The 18,823-nt window shown below is 38.4% G+C and overlaps 2 protein-coding genes and 1 long non-coding RNA gene across 4 annotated transcripts; 1 reads left to right on the top strand and 2 right to left on the bottom strand.

Moving 5' to 3' along the window:
* The first annotated feature begins 1,371 nt into the window (after positions 1-1,371).
* On the top strand, positions 1,372-12,439 carry LOC117464484 (protein phosphatase 1 regulatory subunit 1B-like). 2 transcript variants are annotated; one of them, XM_034106936.2, is made up of 6 exons: positions 1,372-1,487; positions 2,937-3,077; positions 8,153-8,230; positions 9,016-9,091; positions 10,032-10,160; positions 10,244-12,439. In XM_034106936.2, exons 2-6 carry the CDS (start codon positions 2,949-2,951, stop codon positions 10,357-10,359), a joined length of 528 nt encoding a protein of 175 aa, XP_033962827.1. In that variant the 5' UTR covers positions 1,372-1,487; positions 2,937-2,948; the 3' UTR covers positions 10,360-12,439. The 2 variants fall into 2 exon arrangements, with proteins under 2 accessions (XP_033962827.1, XP_033962826.1); XM_034106935.2 differs by lacking the exon at positions 1,372-1,487 and having other exon boundaries at positions 2,747-3,077; positions 10,244-12,435.
* A 54-nt stretch (positions 12,440-12,493) lies between these two features.
* LOC117464483 (phenylethanolamine N-methyltransferase) lies at positions 12,494-14,620 on the bottom strand. The gene is made up of 3 exons (XM_034106934.2): positions 14,419-14,620; positions 13,798-14,008; positions 12,494-12,935 (listed from the first exon to the last, which is right to left on the bottom strand). Exons 1-3 carry the CDS (start codon positions 14,588-14,590, stop codon positions 12,497-12,499), a joined length of 822 nt encoding a protein of 273 aa, XP_033962825.1. The 5' UTR covers positions 14,591-14,620; the 3' UTR covers positions 12,494-12,496.
* Positions 14,621-16,198: 1,578 nt separating this feature from the next.
* Positions 16,199-17,665, bottom strand: LOC117464485 (uncharacterized). The gene is made up of 3 exons (XR_004554097.1): positions 17,541-17,665; positions 16,804-16,980; positions 16,199-16,684 (listed from the first exon to the last, which is right to left on the bottom strand). It is a non-coding gene; the product is annotated as an uncharacterized lncRNA (long non-coding RNA).
* Positions 17,666-18,823: the final 1,158 nt, after the last annotated feature.

The raw sequence follows: 18,823 nt of genomic DNA, 5'->3' as shown, positions 1-18,823 counted from the left end.
CAGTTTATTGGCTCCGGACACATTTTCAGTGGAACAAAAAAAACGTTTGAATGATATTATTAGATCAATGTATTTCTGGTCATGGTTGTCCAGATGAAGTGCTGTGGACAGGGTCACACCCCAACATGGTGCCCCTGTGTTATCAATCTGAGGGACAATAATTATCATTACATTCAGAATATTTTACAAATTCTGATTACGTAAAGGCTCATCTTTTGTCTTTTTACATGTATTTCTTTTGTAATAAGTAAAAAACAATATAAAGACCTGCACTTAAAAAAATTAAGCATATAACAATATGTCATTGCTAAAATTGGACACATCAACTTAAATAATGAGGGTTTGTCTCCCAATAAAATAATCATATGATTTTGATGATTTCTATATAATTTAGAGGTTTTCAAGTTGAATGTCAAATACCATTATGCAATTCCTTCCAAAACTAAGTCTGAATCTATAGCCTACTAAGGGACCAACATAATTCAAATGTTTTGTCCAACCATAACTGACAACAACCTATAAGAGGTGTTGTTTGGCTTATTTCGTTTTAATTAAGAAGACAATTGTTGAAAAGAGTTGAGGTTAACATTCAGTCTGAATCATGAAATTGGTATCATGGTTTTGGTTTCAAATGTAACCTTGAAATAATGTGCTCTAAACATGATCAGTCAATTGTAAAGAGCTCGCACACGAACAGAGACATTTAGTTTGTTTGCTTTCTCAAATTACGCATGGGTGACATCTACTGGTCATAAAAGGTTAGTGCAAGCCTGGAGAATAATGACTGATAGTGATATCATTCGTTATGCATTCCTATTGATACGTGTTATTCTTCCTTTTAGGTTCCCTATTATGTGACCCTCACCCAATGACTCCAAATCATTGCACCATTGTGTAACAGCACTGGAAAAAAAGGCACATACCTTTTTACGAGGATTTACTTTGTTTTCCTCCTATTGTATGGTTATTGTAATGATAATTCAGCAGGTTTTTTTTTTTAACAGCTTCCGTATTGGGGATCTTTTGACTCCAAGTCGATCCAGAATTCCAAAACTACACCCACCAAGGAAACACCAACCTTTGTAGGATTTTACTGCTTTTTCTGTTATATAAATATTGTTATTTAAACTCATCAGTTTCTCTCTGCAAAATCCTATTTCTTTCATAATGAGCACTTTTGGTACTTTAAATATATTTGACTTGTGATAGAGTATCGTATACTGTGGTGTTAATACTTCTTCCACTCTAAGTAGGTTGCTGACGTCTAGCGGTGGAATGAGAGAAGACACTGTGGCATTTTTCTTTTTCAAGAACAACAGTACCCAAAATAAACTGAACAACAGATGGGCTTTTTATTTTTTATTTCCAAAGGTGGAAGTTTTACTCACAAAAGCAGCAACTCTCCAGAGCTGGCAGAGATCCAGAGCTTTTCTCAAGTTCACTTCAGGAGGACAGGGTGAACCTTCTCTAATCCATCTGCATGAAAGGTGACAACTAATTATCTTTTTCTTGCCTTTTATTCTATCTTTCCTCCTCTCTCACCTTTATTCCGTCTCATCGTTAAATGCACGTTACATTGACCACATTATGAAGCAATTATTTGTGTTTACATCATTATTGTCTGATAATAATTAATCTGTCAGAGTAATACATTGTTGTCACCATATAGCTTTCTACATGCACCAAACTAAATGTTTCCCTCTTTTCTTACACATTATCATATGAATTTGTATATGCCTCAACTTTCTCTTAAGTACTCACACTCTCACACATGCACGCACTACGCTTACTGACTGCCAACACTGAAGGGAGACTGTTGCCATGGCAATGCATTTCCCATCAGACTGCTCCATATTTACAGATGATAAAGCCCTGGAGGAAGATCAGATACATTTTTGAGTCTACATTGGCAATATGTAAACATATTTTTTTAATAGAAGCTATTTCATAATAAATAAAGTAGGTGTTGTTGGTATTGTTCACATGTATTTCAAGTATGCTGTTATTTAGTTTATTTTATATGGCAGACCCATGGCTATTACTGCAATACATTGCTTTAATAATACAGTCTATTCTTCCAATTGTTTTCAATTCTTGCTAAATAAGAATACACGATTCAAAAACATTTAGCCAAAACCAACACTGAACTTTAACTGTTTGTTTGTTAGATAGTTTTTAAGTTAAAATATTACTTAACATTTAATCATGCTACCTTTTAAAGAAGGTTCTTTTTTAGTCTAATCCTCTTTTGTGGTGTTGGTGTTTTTTAGGCATTTCTAAATGTATAACTGAGCTGATCATTGTTAGATTATAAGATATATTGTCATTTACATTAAATATGAAGTATAGTGTACTGAAACAAATACAGTGGGAAACCATTCATGTATAGCACACTTAGGAAAACAGTAGTGACAGGGAAGTAAACTTATATAAATAACAGTGATATTTTGGCAACCACAGCTGTCAGTTTACTTTGAATTAAAAAAAGTAATTTGTTTGAAATACATTCACGAAACTGATGTGTCATATATCTTCATAAAGAAAGGGGTTGAACTTGATTGAAGGCACCCTGGCAGTTTTTAGAAACCTCTTATTTTCAGCCCATCTCAAGGGAAATTGATTTCTGAGCCACTTTTGATGTTGCACTTGTTCCACTTTTTTCCCACTGCAACTGGAAGCGTCATAAAGCCTCGGCATGCTCTGCTGCACGCACCCTCACTCCTCTGCTCCACATTACACACAGCAACACAACACACGGTGGGAGTGAGAGACATAAACGGACAGTGAGTGTGAAAGAGAGGGAGGGAGGGAGAAAGAGGAGGAGGAAGCAACTCCTGGTTGGACTTATGTAGCACTTTTGTCATTTGGGAAGTGATACAATTTAGACCGGCAGTTAAATCGGACTTTGTTGAACATCTGTGCGTTTGGCTGCGGAGGTGACAGGCTGGATGGAGCCGCTGCTGCCCGCAGACACGGACCTGATGGAGCCAGAGGCGGATAAAGATGCGAGGAGGAAGATCCAGTTCTCCGTGCCTTCATCCGTGCCCACGCAGCTGGACCCGCGACAGGTGGAGATGGTGAGAGCGCGCGTGAGGTGGTGCGGGTGTGCCAACATGGATTGTGGTGTGCGCGAAAAAAAACGAGGTCAAATGTGGGTGAAATGGCTTTACCTGTCAGGATTACCTCTGCGTTTTGTGCAGCCTAAAACATCTGTAGTTTTGGTCTGTACGGCTATTTCTGGCAAAATGGATACGATAAGGGATTTAATCTGAAACATGCTGGCTTTAACTTTCATCCTGTCTTGAGTAAACAAAAGTAAATAACGTCCTCATAGCCCTGCCACTGACAGACAGTTACATAACCAGTCTAGCACGATTTTGCAGAACTCTGTATTTTGATTTACGGGTAATACTCTGTGGGCAGCACTGGGATTATAGGCTGAGTTGAGCAGGTTCCGTTTTTGGACTATATGGTTGCAGACAGCATCATTTGGCATTGAGAGACCATAAAGGTCATCACTAGTCTCCCCCATGCAAATGATGGCCAAGCATGCTTCACTTCCTCAAGATTTAGAGATGTCATGGTGCATCTGCTTGGCAATCTTCTTGCAGGCTGGAATTCAAAAATAAACTAATAAATCAGTTATTAGGCACTCAAATATACTGTATGTCACACATCTGTTGTTTACAGACCAATTTGCGGTCTCTCAGGCTTTGGACTACTTTCTTAACTACTTTCATTGGCTTTTTTTAAGCAACCGCATGTTACTTCTGAACAGTATTAAACCAACTCTTACTTGATATTTAATTAGTTTCTTATGGTTGTTTGTAACTGGGATGTGGGAACCTTTTACATTGTTGCCTATTCGTCCCATAGTCCTCAACTATTACTATCCAATTTTTCACATTTCAACCCGTAAATGATCATTGACTGCATTTTGTGAGCTGAGTCAGCTTTCCTATAAGAAGCTCTGGCAATTTCCCCTTTTAGGACCTTCATAAGATTACTGCAAAACTCCAGCGTTGATATAATGGGAATAAACACCGCAGCATCCTCTTGTAAAGCCCGCAAAAGGTTCTTACATCATAATACGTCTGATATGTCTTCTTATGGCCACCAATGTGACCCTAACTAATCTTACAGGCTCATCTGGTGCAGAACATCAGTGGAGAAAAATCAGCTGGCGATTTTAGGAATTTCCTCAATGCCTAAATTACCAACAGTCCAGTTGAGGGGTCAAGCTGCACATTTTATTCTCCGATTTTTGCGTAAAAATAGAATTATGGATTATTTATCAATAATTTTTTCAAAGTGACAGACACATTGGATTACTTTATTGATTAACCTTCAGCTGCGTTTTTTCTCGTTTTAATGCCATTGAACACAACTTTTGATCAGAATAACAGCTAAATTGAGCATATCTCCGTGTTTTGCTACCTAAAGCTACGTCGTGTGTTGTCTGTATTTGCTTCCCCTGTCACAAATTTCAGTGATGATTCTTATATTTCTATAATCTGTGGACTCTCAGGATGTTAGCTAAGCTTGTTTGTGCAGATCCAATAAGTATATCGATCGGTATAGCTAGAGTTCTGTGCTAACGGCGTTAAGATTTTCTCGCACAGGGCTAATTCAGAGGCTCAGCGTTAGCCTTGTGTTTTTTTTTGCAAACAAATAAATAAATCATCAGTTAGCTGAGTTTCTTCCCGATACATGGATATGAAACATTCATAGTTTATTAAATCTTAAGAAGCCCTCAGACACTGTTGATTGCAGATGTTGTGGTTTCGGACCCGCCGAAGGGTCCGTGGGGTCTACGAGGATAATAGGGGACCTTTAACAAATGCACTTGTCACCTGTCTTGTAATAAACCAGTAATAGTATTTCATTTATTTGCTATCAACCCAAGCTCTACGGACCAAGAATATAAAGTTGATGAGCTTCAGATCCACTTTAAGGGGCAAGAAGGTTGTTTTTTTCATCATCATTTTTGTCTTGCAGCCCTGTGAGTTTTGGTCAAGGGTATTTTTTCTTTTCTTGCCCTTGTGAAAGGCTGACACTGCTGCACACTGACAGTAAAACCTGTGTGAGTTTCAAGGGGCCAACAGAAGGCTATATGTGTTATGTGAGGATCAGCAAAGATCTTGTGTGCAACATTTCCAGAACACAGCCATAAAATTAGCATTGAAATGGCAAGCAGTAGCATGGAAAATCTGACATGTGGAGAGATAAGTAGAACAAGTGGGGATGTATGAATAAAACAAAGTGACAAGAAGTACAAGAGAGGAAAAATATAAAGATAAAGGACAGAAGGCATGTAGGAAAAGGAAAGAGTGAACAATAATCAGCCAAGGAGATGACTGATTAAAACCAAAGAGATTAGCAGTGGATGCCAAACCAAGAGCAAGGACAGCTAATGCTAATAATACATTCAACTGAAGCACAGCTAGAAGCTCTAAACTCCACAATCTTAACAACAAACCCTGCATAAACACACTATTGTTATATTATATACAAAGTGGCTTGTATATGTTCTTCCATCTTTAACAATGGATACAGTAATCGGATGATAATGTTGGAATAGCTGCAAAAAACATCCACTTGCAATGGAGGAAACCAAAGTAACTCCACATAAATATAGATGTTTGCTATGAGAAATGTCCAGTTTTAGCATGTGTTTTGTGAATGTTCCTGCCAAACCTACAACAACTATTTAAGCAATTTCCTTAACAAAACTGTATTTCCAGTCAACCCGCCTGGTTGATATGGGTTGAAAATCCGATGTGATGTTGTTTAATCAACTCTAATCTTTTTTTAGAAATTCCCCACTCGTAAAACAAAAGGTCAAAAGGCAACAGTGGTTTTCTTTTATCTTTTCTTGCACATCAAATCAAGCTCTACACCGGATTAATTACAGCATAAATTGAAAGCATTGTACGAACACAGCAAGGGATTTATGCTTTCACTGCATGGTCTTAATTGTTGAGTGGATAGGTTTTTACTATGATGACTTTGTACACACAGTGCTGCTATTGTGCATTAACAACGTCAAGATTAAAGCATTAATTTTGAATGTTAGGTGAAGGTCATCCTCCCTTCCAAAATGAGGTGGGGGATTAATGATTTACAATACAAGCACTAAATTCAAGGTCTCTGATGCTTGACATCTTTCTAATGGTTTCTTTAACAGTGAAGATGTTGATACATTTCTATTTTTCCTCTATAGTTCCCAAAAACTTTAAAATGTGAGCAGAACATTCAATAAACACAACAGACATGCACAGTTGGTGTGGTGTGTCATCCAGCTGTCCTCATATTGGTGTTGTGTGACTGGGTGCACCAAAATGAATAATTTAATATGCCTAATTTCATATCTGAGATTTATTTACTAGATTTTCATTTTCATACAGCCTGTCACAACACAACGATGCTGCGTAAAACCTTCATTGATATCTGCATGCATTGTGCACCTTACAATTTAAACACTAGATGTTTTCAAAGTTCTGTGTTTAAAGGCTTAGTCAGTTTATAGGTTAAAATGACTCGATTATTAGACATTGAGGTATTTGAGACAGACATATTCATTGATATTTATAGAGGCCAGTTGTTATTGAGAAACTAAAATGCCTTGCGTGTGTAAAAAACAGGATAACTGGTTGAGTTCATGTTTAAAAATGAAACGGAATAAGTGTTGTACAAAGCACATTTCCAGCTACAATTTCTACAATAGGTTCACAAACATTAAGCTATAAGTTACAATTATATCATCACTTTTAGCCCATTCAAGCAGAAGACTAATACATCTAGTGTGCAGAAATAACCCACTTTTACTCACGGAACTTCAGAATTGAATCCCCACAAGCTGATAAATGTGAAACAACTCAGTTATGAATACATTGAGTCATGTAGCACAGCTTCACCGCACTATAGGTATTAAAAGGCATTTCAAACATGCACAAAAACAACCTGATGAAAATACTATGTTCCCTGTAGGTGCTTGACCTTCTGGCAACCGTGTTAACAAAAGCCCTAGCAAAGGTCACAGTGTCTGAAAAGGCTCTCAGACAGGTGCTTCACGTGTGGTTTGGTACTTTTACTACACACGTTTTTCCTTTGTGTGTGAAAGCGCCCATGTTTGTGCATTTCATTTTCCTGTTGACACATTTTTAACATCTAATTGGATGACTTGTAATCCAGATTGAAATGTCTCCCCTCAACGGGCAGAATATTTAGTTTTGGTGTCTGAGTGATGAATATGTATGAGTCCTCACACAGAGTGGAGCAGTAAGTAAGTTACTTCAGAGTGAAAGCTGCCCACACATTTCATGCCTACACTCTCAGCTGTGATTGGCTTGGCAGCCACTTGTATCTCACAACAATCTTATTACCATAACACGTAACAAATAGAAAGGGTGATGAATCTATTGTATGCTTCACAACTCTTAGTTATTGTTAGCCAGAGAGAGGTGTTTTATTGTTGTTTATTATGTTACTATGAATAATCAAAGGTGGGCGTAGCTTGGAATTAAATCATAAGATAGTCAAAAATGACATTTTCAGGAAGAAATGTGGCCACAAAAGGAAGTTAAAATGTTATAAGGAAAATAAGTGAGTTTGCAGGATATTTCTGTTCTATATTGAATCTGTATTAATGCTAAATAGTTTGCTAAATTTTATATTTAATATCTGCCTACTGTGTATGACCTGAGAAGAAACATCAGCTTTCATCTTGATGCAGTAGTAACAATAACTGCAACAGGTGGAGTTCATTTGATTTGATTATGCCTCTGCTTCATGTCAATTTTAGTGAAGAGTAACAGAATGATTACAAGATAAATTGGACAAAAAGTACATTCTGCAGTTATGCTAAACATCATAAAACAATAATCAGTAAAGGCAAATAAGGTTTTTATTTGGCGAGATTATCAAATAACACATCCATTGTAAGAAACAACAAATCAAATGAAAATGCAGCGAAATAAAACGCACATTTAATCAGTTATTAAGCCAAGGCTGAATAAAAGCCTGTTGCTATCAGTCACACCTTGTTCCTTTGAATGGGGATGGCTGTGTTAGGAGTTTGCACACATGCAAATATGAAAAGATTCACACTGACAGCATGATGGATGGACTCTCTCTTTCTCTCCTTGCTAAGATTCGACGTCGGAGGCCAACACCAGCCACACTCTTCAGATTGACCGATCCACCATCACCAGAGGAGGACATCGACCCGGTAGATCACAGAAAAAAGTTCAGATCAAAGAAAAAGGGCTGGAGTCACTCACCAGTTTGCAAAACATTTCAGTGATTTTAGAGGAGAAAGCAATCTGACCAGACCCATAGACTGTGTGCAGAAGACAATATTAGCACATGTTTGTGTTTTGAGTTTCTTCTTTACTGTAAAAAAAGTTTTTAATCAAGCTCTTTGTACAGTACGTACACAAAGAGAATGCAGCTCCTTCAGGTTGGTTCTGTGGGGGTTGTAGAAAAGCATTCTGGCAAAAGTTGCATATTTGCATTGGAGGCATTAGGTGGGATGACAGCGAGTGGGTGAACAACAAAAGTAAATTCACCTCATAGCCAATTTTGTATCGGTCACTTGTTTGTGTGAGGCAGTACAATTGAGGACCCAAATATACTGTACATACAAAGCAAGACGGTAACATGAAGGAAACATGTAATTAAAGAAATAGTCAGAAACAGGCTTCAAGTTGATTGGCAGTGTAAACAGTCAAATAAATCCAAGACATAACAACATGTCAGTAGGGCACAAATGCTGTTTGAAAAGACCATTAGCATCACTGACAACATGAAAAACTGGTAGTGTCTCATCTCACTGCCCTTTTTTTTGTAATGCTAAAAATTCACCATAATATTACTTTGCTATATTACAGAATTGATCTGAGGCTACACAACTGGGGTAGTGTAGGGTATATTCCACTGGGATTACAATAAAACATAAATTGTGTAAACTGTATGTCCATTAATCTGTAAACCATGATTTGGATGCTTCCACAGTGGGTTCTGGGTGAAAATGGAGCTTTGAAAGCCAAACTGGTTCACACGACAATTTACCAGCCACCCTCACTAAAAGGTAAATACACTGTTTTGAATACATTTGTGTGTTTCAAATATGTAGTTCAATTTGGGTGGGTGGGTGTGGGTGTGGGTGTGTGTGGGTGGGTGGGTGTGTGAGAGAGAGAGAGAGAGAGAGAGAGTGTGAGTGTGTGTGTGTGTGTGTGTGTGTGTGTGTGTGTGTGTGTGTGTGTGTGTGTGTGTGTGTGTGTGTGTGTGTGTGTGTGTGGGTGTGTGGGTGTGGGTGTGTGTGTGTGTGTGTGTGTGGGGGGGGGGGGGGGGGTGTGTGTGTGTGGGTGGGTGTGTGTGTGTGGGTGGGTGTGTGTATGTGTGTGTGTATGTGTGTGTGTGGTAGAGAGGTTCAGTGTGTGTGTGTGAGATTAGGAGCAGAGACAGCTGTGAGTCTGCTCTGGATCATCCTGGATTATAGGTTGGGCACACAGTTGTAACATCATCTCACACATAAAACAAATATAAAACACAAAAGCTCTGCTTTTTTCAGCAAAAAAAGGTAGACAGGCACAGTTAGAAACTACTGTAACTGGTGAACATATAGTGCATAAGGCAACTTAAAAGTATTGTTTTTTTTCTGAAGTTGGTAGAGAACAAGATAGAGTAAAAACAAAACATCTTGACCTACATTTACCAGATGACCAGAAACACAATTAAAAATTTACTGTTTTCTGTTAGGTTTGTCACATTAGCTTAAAAGGTGATGATATGTCAATGATATTTTCAGTTTGTTTTTGTCGCCCCCTAGTGGCAACAGCAACAATGGTAGATTTAAATAGCAAAAAAGAGTCTCAACATGAACAATCTCTTCCATCCACCTAGCCATCAATTCATCCATCCATCCATCCTTCCATCCATAATCATCTGTCAAATCAAGGGTTTAACTGATCATCATCAGTATACAATCTGTGTGCTCTTTTATTCTACATCCAGTTTTGTATTTTCAGCTGTGCAGAGGATGGCCCTGGCTCACCTGGCCTCCCTAGACATGACTTCAGTGGACAGAGAGGATTCTTCTTCTGGGGAGGAAGATGAGGAACGTAAGAAGAAGAGCCAGCAGTCACCCTCAGCTACAGGTAGGGGACAGTATGCCATTTATATCTATTATTGGCATTTCACTCAGTCATTCCTTATACTTTTAAATTCCCTTTCTTGTCAGATCCAAGGGAAGAAAGCCAACCACTCAGGGATCAGTGTGCTCAGCTGGACAGTTTGACAGAAACTGCTGATCTCAGCCTTCACCGCAGTGATGCAGAGGAGGAAAAAGGAGAATGACAAAAGAACAGAGCACCGATGAGACAGAGTGTTAGTTTGGAGCGGACTTGGATAACACACGTGCATGTGGGCCGTGTGTGTGTGCGTGCATGGGTGTGTGTTGTTTGAGTCTGTGAGAGAGAAAGTATATCAGATCGCATTGAGGAAGGTCAGAATATTAATGAGCAGGTATGAAGAAAAGTGAAATCTGAGACTTTTGAGGCAAATGTATAGGCCTTGGGCAACAGAGAAAGCAAGGGGGAAATTCCATTCAGCCAAGGACACTGCACAGTAAATATGAGAACTGCAAAGAACTGTGGCCATTTCCTCAAGCATTTTCTTTCTTTTAGGTTCAACAGAATTCAACAGAAGTCTTGAGGGGTTGTATTCCCAGAAAATATGTGAAGTTCAAGACTTTTATTAACCTTATTCATATCATACAGGTGTACGACGGGATTCTGGTGCTAAAAACACTCACCTCAAAAGCAATTAGAAAGTCGAATGATGTACACAGCCCAACATAAGATGTATAAACAACATATTTTGATTATTTGACAAACATGAAATGTTGTATTTAATATGTAGTCAGTTCATAACTGTTTTATGGCCATGGTGAGGGAGGTATTTTAAAGTATGTGTCACACAGTTCAACAAATGAATGTGAGGTCCTCAGGCTATTGCGTAACATAATACACATATACTATACACTAAATGACATAGTATACTATAGTGTGATAAGTATATAGTGCACAGTAATATTGGAAAGGCAAACCCTTTTTTGAAATTCAACCAAGAAATTGTTAAAGAAAACCAAACCATTCTTTCAGTTTGCTTTTCTCAACCTTGTAGACATTTGCGTGCAAGGTCAAGGCGGTTGGATTACAGAGGATCTGAGCGCAGCCACTCACAGCAGACCAGACTGAATCATATCCGACTAATCCAACTAATCATCATAATGCAGCGCAGTTTTTCTGCTTTGATGTTATGAACAGGCTTTTTGTAACACAGAGATTAGGAGGCATTTGGGATGTCAGAGATGATTGGTGGGAACCAAAATTAAACCTATTTTTTCAGAAACTCTTTAGTATGATTCTGAGCTTGTAAATAAATTGTGTTTGTTTTTGTTGCTAATCAATAAATTACAATGAGTGTTTAAAAGGATTCTGTATGAATGTACAATCATATTTATTTTCTAAGAAAAGAAAGACAAAAGGCCTTTTTTGGCTTTTCAGGAACCAAATAGAGTCAATGAGACAATTTAGACTAAGTTCTTAAACAAGGTTACCGCTTTCCCTTTGGAGGGAAATAGCAGTTTATTATCATTATTCACACATTTATTTTCCTTTTTTATTAGAACAATCTGTGTAACATAACACATTGTTGGTGTATTGCTGATATATCAGAAACAACTCATGTTAACTTCTTATAATTTCAAAAATATATTCTGGGATGAAGTTCTAAATTTGATCATTTTGATCACATGATTTAACAATTAATGTTGATACCATAGCAAATATTAAGATTAAAACATCGGGCTGCTGACTTAGAGTTTACATTAATATAATGCTGTCAGTCTGAGATAAGAAAACATCATGAAATAAGAACTGCTTTAGAGTCTTTATTCACACATCACAAATTACAAACACGACAGGCAATTCATTAATAGTTAATCGAAATAGAAGTATATCAAGATAGAAGTATATCAAAATATACAGTTTATAAACAGCGTGGAAAATGCTATGTTATGTCAACAGGTGATTTGTTTAAAACAAGATTTACGCATTATTATTCTCAATGCTGTAGTTGCTGTGTTTGAACTGCAGGAGGCAATGTGTAATTACATTTCTAACTGGGAGCAACCAAAGGGAATGTCTCCTGCTTATTCACCCTCAGAAAAGACGTTTTATGGACCAATGAAATAAAATAGAAGGAATCAAAATAATTCATTCACATGTTGTTGTCTTTGAATTGTTTTCCCTCACCCCATACCAAAGTTAAAAGATGTGTTTGTATTATTAATAGCATCACTGATATCCCCATTTTTATTTAAATAATCTGCTGTGCTAAATTATACATTTACAGGTTTAATCTATAATATTTTATCTGGATTCTTCCTCTCACTTTTACTACTGTTTATCCATTTTCCTTTCTCTTACTTTTACTCCTTGATTGCCTTTACAAAAAACACCCCAGACACGTCATCCACTCCCACCCTCATGTCCTCAGGCAGTGTGTAGACCTCCAGCCTGATCAGGGTGTAGCCGCTCTCCTTCAAACTGGCACAGACCTGGGCCTCGTTCAGTGGGACCACAGGGATCCTCACCCCAGGCCCCCCAAAATAGTAACTCTCTCCCAGGGCACCGATGAGCAGGAGATGACCCCCGGTGCGGAGGAGCCTCCCGATGTGGCCCAGGGCCCGGGTGAAGGCAGCCAGGTCGGGGCTGACGCTCTCCAGACAGAAGCAGGACACCAGACAGTCGGCCCCTTCTGAAGGGAGGGTGTCGAGGGCCAGAGGCTGAGGGCGGTGCACGTCAACTGGGACGATGTCGGTAATGACCTGACGTAGTTTAGCAGCCTTCTCCGTCCAGGCTGAGGGCCTAGAGACAATATCAATGATTAGATACAAACAGCTATTGTAAATGCAGATGTGCAATCCAGCATTAGTTATGTAGCATCATTAATACAATTTATTCTGCAGAACTGAACATTTGACAGGTCATTTTCTACATTGGACATTCATGGTCCCTGGTGGATGAACCCTAACCATTTTCTCTTGACTTTTCATCGAATGGCAACTAAAATTCAAACCGTTTACTTTTCCGGTTAAATATATTGTGTACAAAATATTCATATTTCCTAAATCAGAAATCCTACTGACATTGAGGGGACAACATATTTTTTCTACAGTGCCACCGTGTGGTGAAATAGAATTGTTTGATGGATGGCCATTGAATCTGGTGCACACATTCATGTCTCCATCAGGATGAATTATAATCTGTTTGGTAATCCCCTTACCTTTCATCAAGCATCATCATCAGGTTTGTTTGTTTGTAGCCTTTATTTAACCAGGTAAAATCCCATTGATATATACACAAAGGATATTCTCCTCACTCTCAGCTGTACGTTGTACTTGTATTATTGTAACAGTAATCACAGTACACGGATTAATTATTGCTTATTGAAAACAAATCTTGTTACCCTGAGGAAGCAGACTGATTCATCTTTGGCACAAGGAAAGACAAGTTGAAGAAAATAATAATGCTATTAATCTTTGTAAAAAAATCAATTGATTCTCATTATTAATTTTTCACTGTAAAGAGAACTTTTCCTCTCTCCCAAGGACTGTACACTTAAGTCCTTGCCTGATGATCAAACTAGTCTAAAAACTATATTTCTTGGTGAGAGATATTACTAGAAACCTTGAGCCTTCGAACAGGGTGAAAAGGTGTTTGGTTGTACCGTCGTCCCTCCAGCTTACAGACGTGCTGCAGGTAGGGCGTCCAGTCCAGGTTGCAGCCTCCCTCGTCCTCCAGCCAGCCCCTCAGCTCCTGCCTGTTGACCTCCAGGAAGTCTGTGAGGAGCACCTTGTTGAAAACCTCACAGCCGCTCAGCACCTGGTACAGAGTGGGACCTGAACCTATGTCCACCAGCAGCTCACCTCTCACATCACCTAGATATTTAAAAGAGGTAAACTGATCGTGATTTCTTTACTAAAAAAATACTTGATTACAGTCTCTTATTTAGAAATCACTCCAAGCACTCAAATCAACAATTATGTGCCAGGTTTTATCTGGAAAAGTTATTTTATGACAATACATTCAGAATATAAAGTTAATTAAATCTTTTGGGAATAAAGGACCTAATCAGCATTTTCACTGACAGAATACTGTGTTTTTAGATTTCAGTTGAAAGAAATTGTCAAAAAAGGTCAGCATCTTGAACATGTGTTAGGTAACCTATAAAATATGTATTTATACAGAAGGTATTGTTGTGAAACTTAACATATTGTATTTGTATTGTTTTATTAGTACACCTCTTTTAAAATACACCAGTATTACATTTATCACCCTGTCTCCTTACCTTCAGTGAAGGCTCTGTGCAGGCATGCCAGTTTCCACGGCACAATGCTATCCTTTCTCTCAAAATCAGCCCGTGGTGGAGTGTAGTTATACTGCAGATACGCAGCAGGATCAAATCCCTGGTAGCAGGCTGCCATGGCTGCTACTCCATTCACTTTTCCCTTTCCTTCCATCCTTGTGTTTCCTTTGTGACTCTATCACGTCCGTTTAGTGATCAGCCTTTAGGTGCACCTCTACCACATTCAGCCTCCTTATATATTCTGTGTTTGTGGGTGTTCTCTGTGTCATTTGATGTGTGTCAATGCTTTGGGCTACTCTGAGTATCATGGGCAGAGATAGAGATCCTGTTTTTGGGCCCGTGTTGCTGCCTGATAGCATTTGTTTTGTTCAAGTTCCCCGCCCTGAGGCGCTGATACCATCAGATCAGGGGGGCTTCCTCCAACACTAGAGCCACTAATGGACTCCTCACATGGCTTCCAGGTCTTCCACCCACCTTTCAGAGGCCCGTCATATCTCCACAATCACTCTAAAGGGCCTTTAACGTGCAAAAGATAGAGCAGTTTCATCTCAGGCAACCCTGTTTGAAAGACACAAACAGATCTGTCTCCATGTCCTTTTTGCCATTTGACTTTGATGCTGTTCATTACAGAGTGGCAGAGAGATGGGGAATGGTGAGTATAGTAGGAGCAAAGGAGAGGAACAGTCTCATGTTGACAAGCGAAAGTAGATGATTTCAAAATGAGAGGTTGTTTTGGAAGCTGTTATTATTTTTGTGTCAATATATTCCAAAATAAAAAAGGTTTCACTAAATTCATCAACAAGTAGCAATGTGTTAGAGGAAGGACACAAAATACATGTTTGAGTAACATGCAAACTTAAAAATATATTTGTTATAGAAAACCTTGACAAACAGAGTTGCACTACTTTTGGGGGATTTAACATGTATTTAATTGGTCAGCATTTATTTATTTTGTAAGTACATATGTATATTATGGAGACACATTTAAAGTTTAGGTATATAGAAAATCTTCTTACTTCACAGTAGATGTTCAGTATTATGTTTTTTTTCTGTAACAGGAAATGGGACAATTTTTTTGTATCACTCAATTCAAATTACTTGGTGAATTTTTAAACCACTAGCCACAGTGGCCAGCTGACTCAACAGTGAGCTTTATCCCCTGATTTAATTAATTTTCCGTCTATTCCTAGTAGATCCCGCAGCAGCAGCTGAACCAATGTGGAATGGAGCCATGTAGAAATAAAACATATTCTGCCCAGGAGTCTCTTAACACCTTGCTCATCCCTGGCAGCTGAACCAGAATCAAGAATGCACACACACCCTGACCCTCCTCAGACAACCAAAATATTACAATGTCCAAGGGAGATGAGATATTTTGGATGTGGATTTGTGCACAGGGATCTATTTTTAATTAGAATATTTGGAGATTACAACTAGAGTCAGACTGGGTAAAGGGGGTCGAGAGTTTTCCTTTCCAGGGGAATGCAAAGAATGCTAAAATACCTTTGGCCACACCTCTGTGTCTGCAAACAGTCAGTGTTTATGTTTTAGGACAGGAATTTGATTATAAAAGCTGGGATAATTTCTATTTGCATATAGAAATAATGAAGCAGCCTACATTTAAAAACGTACGCATGTTATATATTTTCGTCTAAGTAATATATGAAGAGTACTTAGTTGTTGAAATCCTCAAATGTATTCATTAATGTTGAGGTTAACAGAAAAGTCCATTCGAGTCCATATTAAATACATGGAAGATTTATTTTTAATCTCGTAATTTCTTCAACTGTACACATTGCTATAACAAAATCTATGCTTATGCTAATCTTGACATAAATATAAGGAAATTCTACTGTCATTATAAAGTGAAATCTCTGTGTAACAGTAAAAACTAATTTCCTTTCACATCACCAAACAATTTAACATATTGATTATTTTTAAATGACAGAATTCAGCCAACAAAACAAATTATACTACAACAAGAATCTTGTATTGCATACATAGTAATTCTTCAAACTGAAAACAATAATACAGTATACTATAATACTTTGTTAAAATATTGAACATGTTTTCATCTTTCCAACAGTCTTCCTCTCATTTGCCTCTCAAGCAGAGCTCTTTGCTCCTTTGCTTGCACGTGACATGAGCTTGTTGCAACTTCGGCCCCATGGCACCAGAAAGGATCCGCTGGAGGAGCCTCTTGGCCTCCCCGTGTTTTTCTGAGCGTTCTGCCTCCATCACGATTGGCCTGGAAGAGATTTTGTTTTTAAAATCTATATTTATTTCACAGCATGTTAGTTTATTATAGTCACAAACATGCCAGTTAAACTGTGTGAAACTGTTGATGTGGAGAAGATTGTCAGTAACCTCTGCTGATGCTGTGGCACGATGGTGAAGCTGTGCCAGTGAGCCATGTATCTCTGTCCTCTCTGCCAGTCCTCTTCCAGGACGCTGCACTCCAGCTCCGCTCTACCTGCACCAGCCGCACTGCACATCCCTGCTGCCTCCAACCAAACCCACCTCCAATCCTTTCTGGATTACCGTCTGGATAAAAGAGATCAGATTAAATGTATATGCAAAAATGTGCACCATGTGTATTGCTTCTAAATAAAGGATATAGCAACATTTGAAGTTCTTTTCACATCCAGACATCCATACTTTTATTTTACACACAAATTAATATAAAAATAACTGAAAACAGAAAAATATGGAACTCTAGCTCAAAGGTTATGTATGAATAACATATCACTGTTCAGTTTAGCTGGGTATAATGTTGCAACATTAGTTTTTGCAAAGTTAGTGCTTATTAATAGATGACCCCATGCATTTCCTTACATCCTTTTTTGGTATGATTGTCAACTTTTAAATAGTTGTTCTCTTGTCTTCTGGTGTTTTGTGCTGAAAGAAAATCTACCTTGGGGCTAAAAATGATCTTGTTCTCAATCTAATTTAATACTCATGTTTTTTGTCAAATCACACGAAGTGCATTTTGTTGCATTTCAATGGTTTAGGGTGAATACAAAGTATTAAACACATTATTGTGAGGAATAAAGGAATCCAAATGTTTGAATAGTTCAACAGCAACAAACCTTTCTTTTACTCACTTGTTATTGCTACTTTTCTGTTAACCTCTGGAAAATCTTCCCTTTGACGTTTGACTTGTTCAGAACTTTTCCTTTGTTAGATTCTAATCCCTCATGGAAAGAGCACAGCTCGTCTGAACTGCCAACTGGTCAGCTAGGGTGTGTGGGGTGAGTATTAAGAGGGGTTTTATAGTTGTGTTGCTGCTGCTATTTTAGACCGGCTCTGCTACGAACGAGTCATGCTGATATTAGCAACAATAAACATAATGGCACTTGGTCCATGGAGATGATTAGCAGAGGCACGATGAATACACACACACACACACACACACACACACACACACACACACACACACACACACACACACACACACACACACACACACACACACACACACACACACACACACACACACACACACACACACACACACACACACACACACACACACACACACACACACACACACACACACACACACACACACACACACACAAAATTAGTAGATTAGTGAAGCCAGGAGTAAGGTAAGGGTCAGTTCCTTCCCCTGAGTTAGATGGACAGATAATAGAGTGATGAGGAGGAGGAAGAGGAGGAACACAAAAGAACAGATAAAGGGCAGCAGCAGACAACAGAGAAAAGAACAGGACAGATATAATGGAATAATACACATTTAGCCAGAGCTACAGGAGCCAATTTAGTTATCTTTCATCCTAGGGGCAGTGGAAGTCCCAGTGTCAGTCAAGTCTGCTTTGGGTTACTTTTTTATTCACAGCAGGATAGTGCAGGTAAAGAAACTTTCATCTCTACTGTGATCATGTGATCTCTCCATCACATGGTGCAAATGAAAGGTGCACAAGGTAATGTAAACTAGTTATAAAAGCTGGTTCCTCCTAAAACAGTGTTTAAAAAAAATTAGTTTCAGATTGATGAACTGAGAATAATTACAGATGAAGATTAAAAAACGTTACGGAAAACATTTGGTTTAAACTGTGATGGCTCTGTAGGCCTATGTTATGCATAAAACATGGAGGGTTACAGGGTCAATGGCAACGCAAATGGATACATACTCTACTATTAAATATTAGATTGTGGCTTATTCTATTCTTTATCGGACAGTTATATGGACGTGAATAAAAAGAAAACATTACATATTTAATTAATAGGCTACACAAAATATCAAGTTATCTGTGTTTTCACAAATAAATGATGATGCCTTTATGTTGAAAGTGTATTTTCCGTTCGTTTCCTGCATTTCCCCGGCCGGCCATTACGCCACTTCCTGCCAATACCTCTCCAATTT

Source organism: Pseudochaenichthys georgianus, chromosome 19 (genome assembly GCF_902827115.2).
Source record: "Pseudochaenichthys georgianus chromosome 19, fPseGeo1.2, whole genome shotgun sequence".
NCBI lineage: Eukaryota > Metazoa > Chordata > Actinopteri > Perciformes > Channichthyidae > Pseudochaenichthys > Pseudochaenichthys georgianus.
This window is presented reverse-complemented; position numbering and strand designations above follow the sequence as displayed.

What these genes read in the sequence shown, in the direction of transcription:
- LOC117464484 (XM_034106936.2), top strand. Translation starts at nt 2,949, where the DNA reads ATGGAGCCGCTGCTGCCCGCAGACACGGACCTGATGGAGCCAGAGGCG. An exon ending in ACCCGCGACAGGTGGAGATG is followed by an intron (nt 3,078 to 8,152) that starts GTGAGAGCGCGC and finishes CTCCTTGCTAAG; the next exon opens with ATTCGACGTCGGAGGCCAAC. An exon ending in GCAGTCACCCTCAGCTACAG is followed by an intron (nt 10,161 to 10,243) that starts GTAGGGGACAGT and finishes CTTTCTTGTCAG; the next exon opens with ATCCAAGGGAAGAAAGCCAA.
- LOC117464483 (XM_034106934.2), bottom strand. Translation starts at nt 14,590, where the DNA reads ATGGAAGGAAAGGGAAAAGTGAATGGAGTAGCAGCCATGGCAGCCTGC. An exon ending in GCACAGAGCCTTCACTGAAG is followed by an intron (nt 14,009 to 14,418) that starts GTAAGGAGACAG and finishes TTAAATATCTAG; the next exon opens with GTGATGTGAGAGGTGAGCTG. An exon ending in TGTAAGCTGGAGGGACGACG is followed by an intron (nt 12,936 to 13,797) that starts GTACAACCAAAC and finishes TATTGTCTCTAG; the next exon opens with GCCCTCAGCCTGGACGGAGA.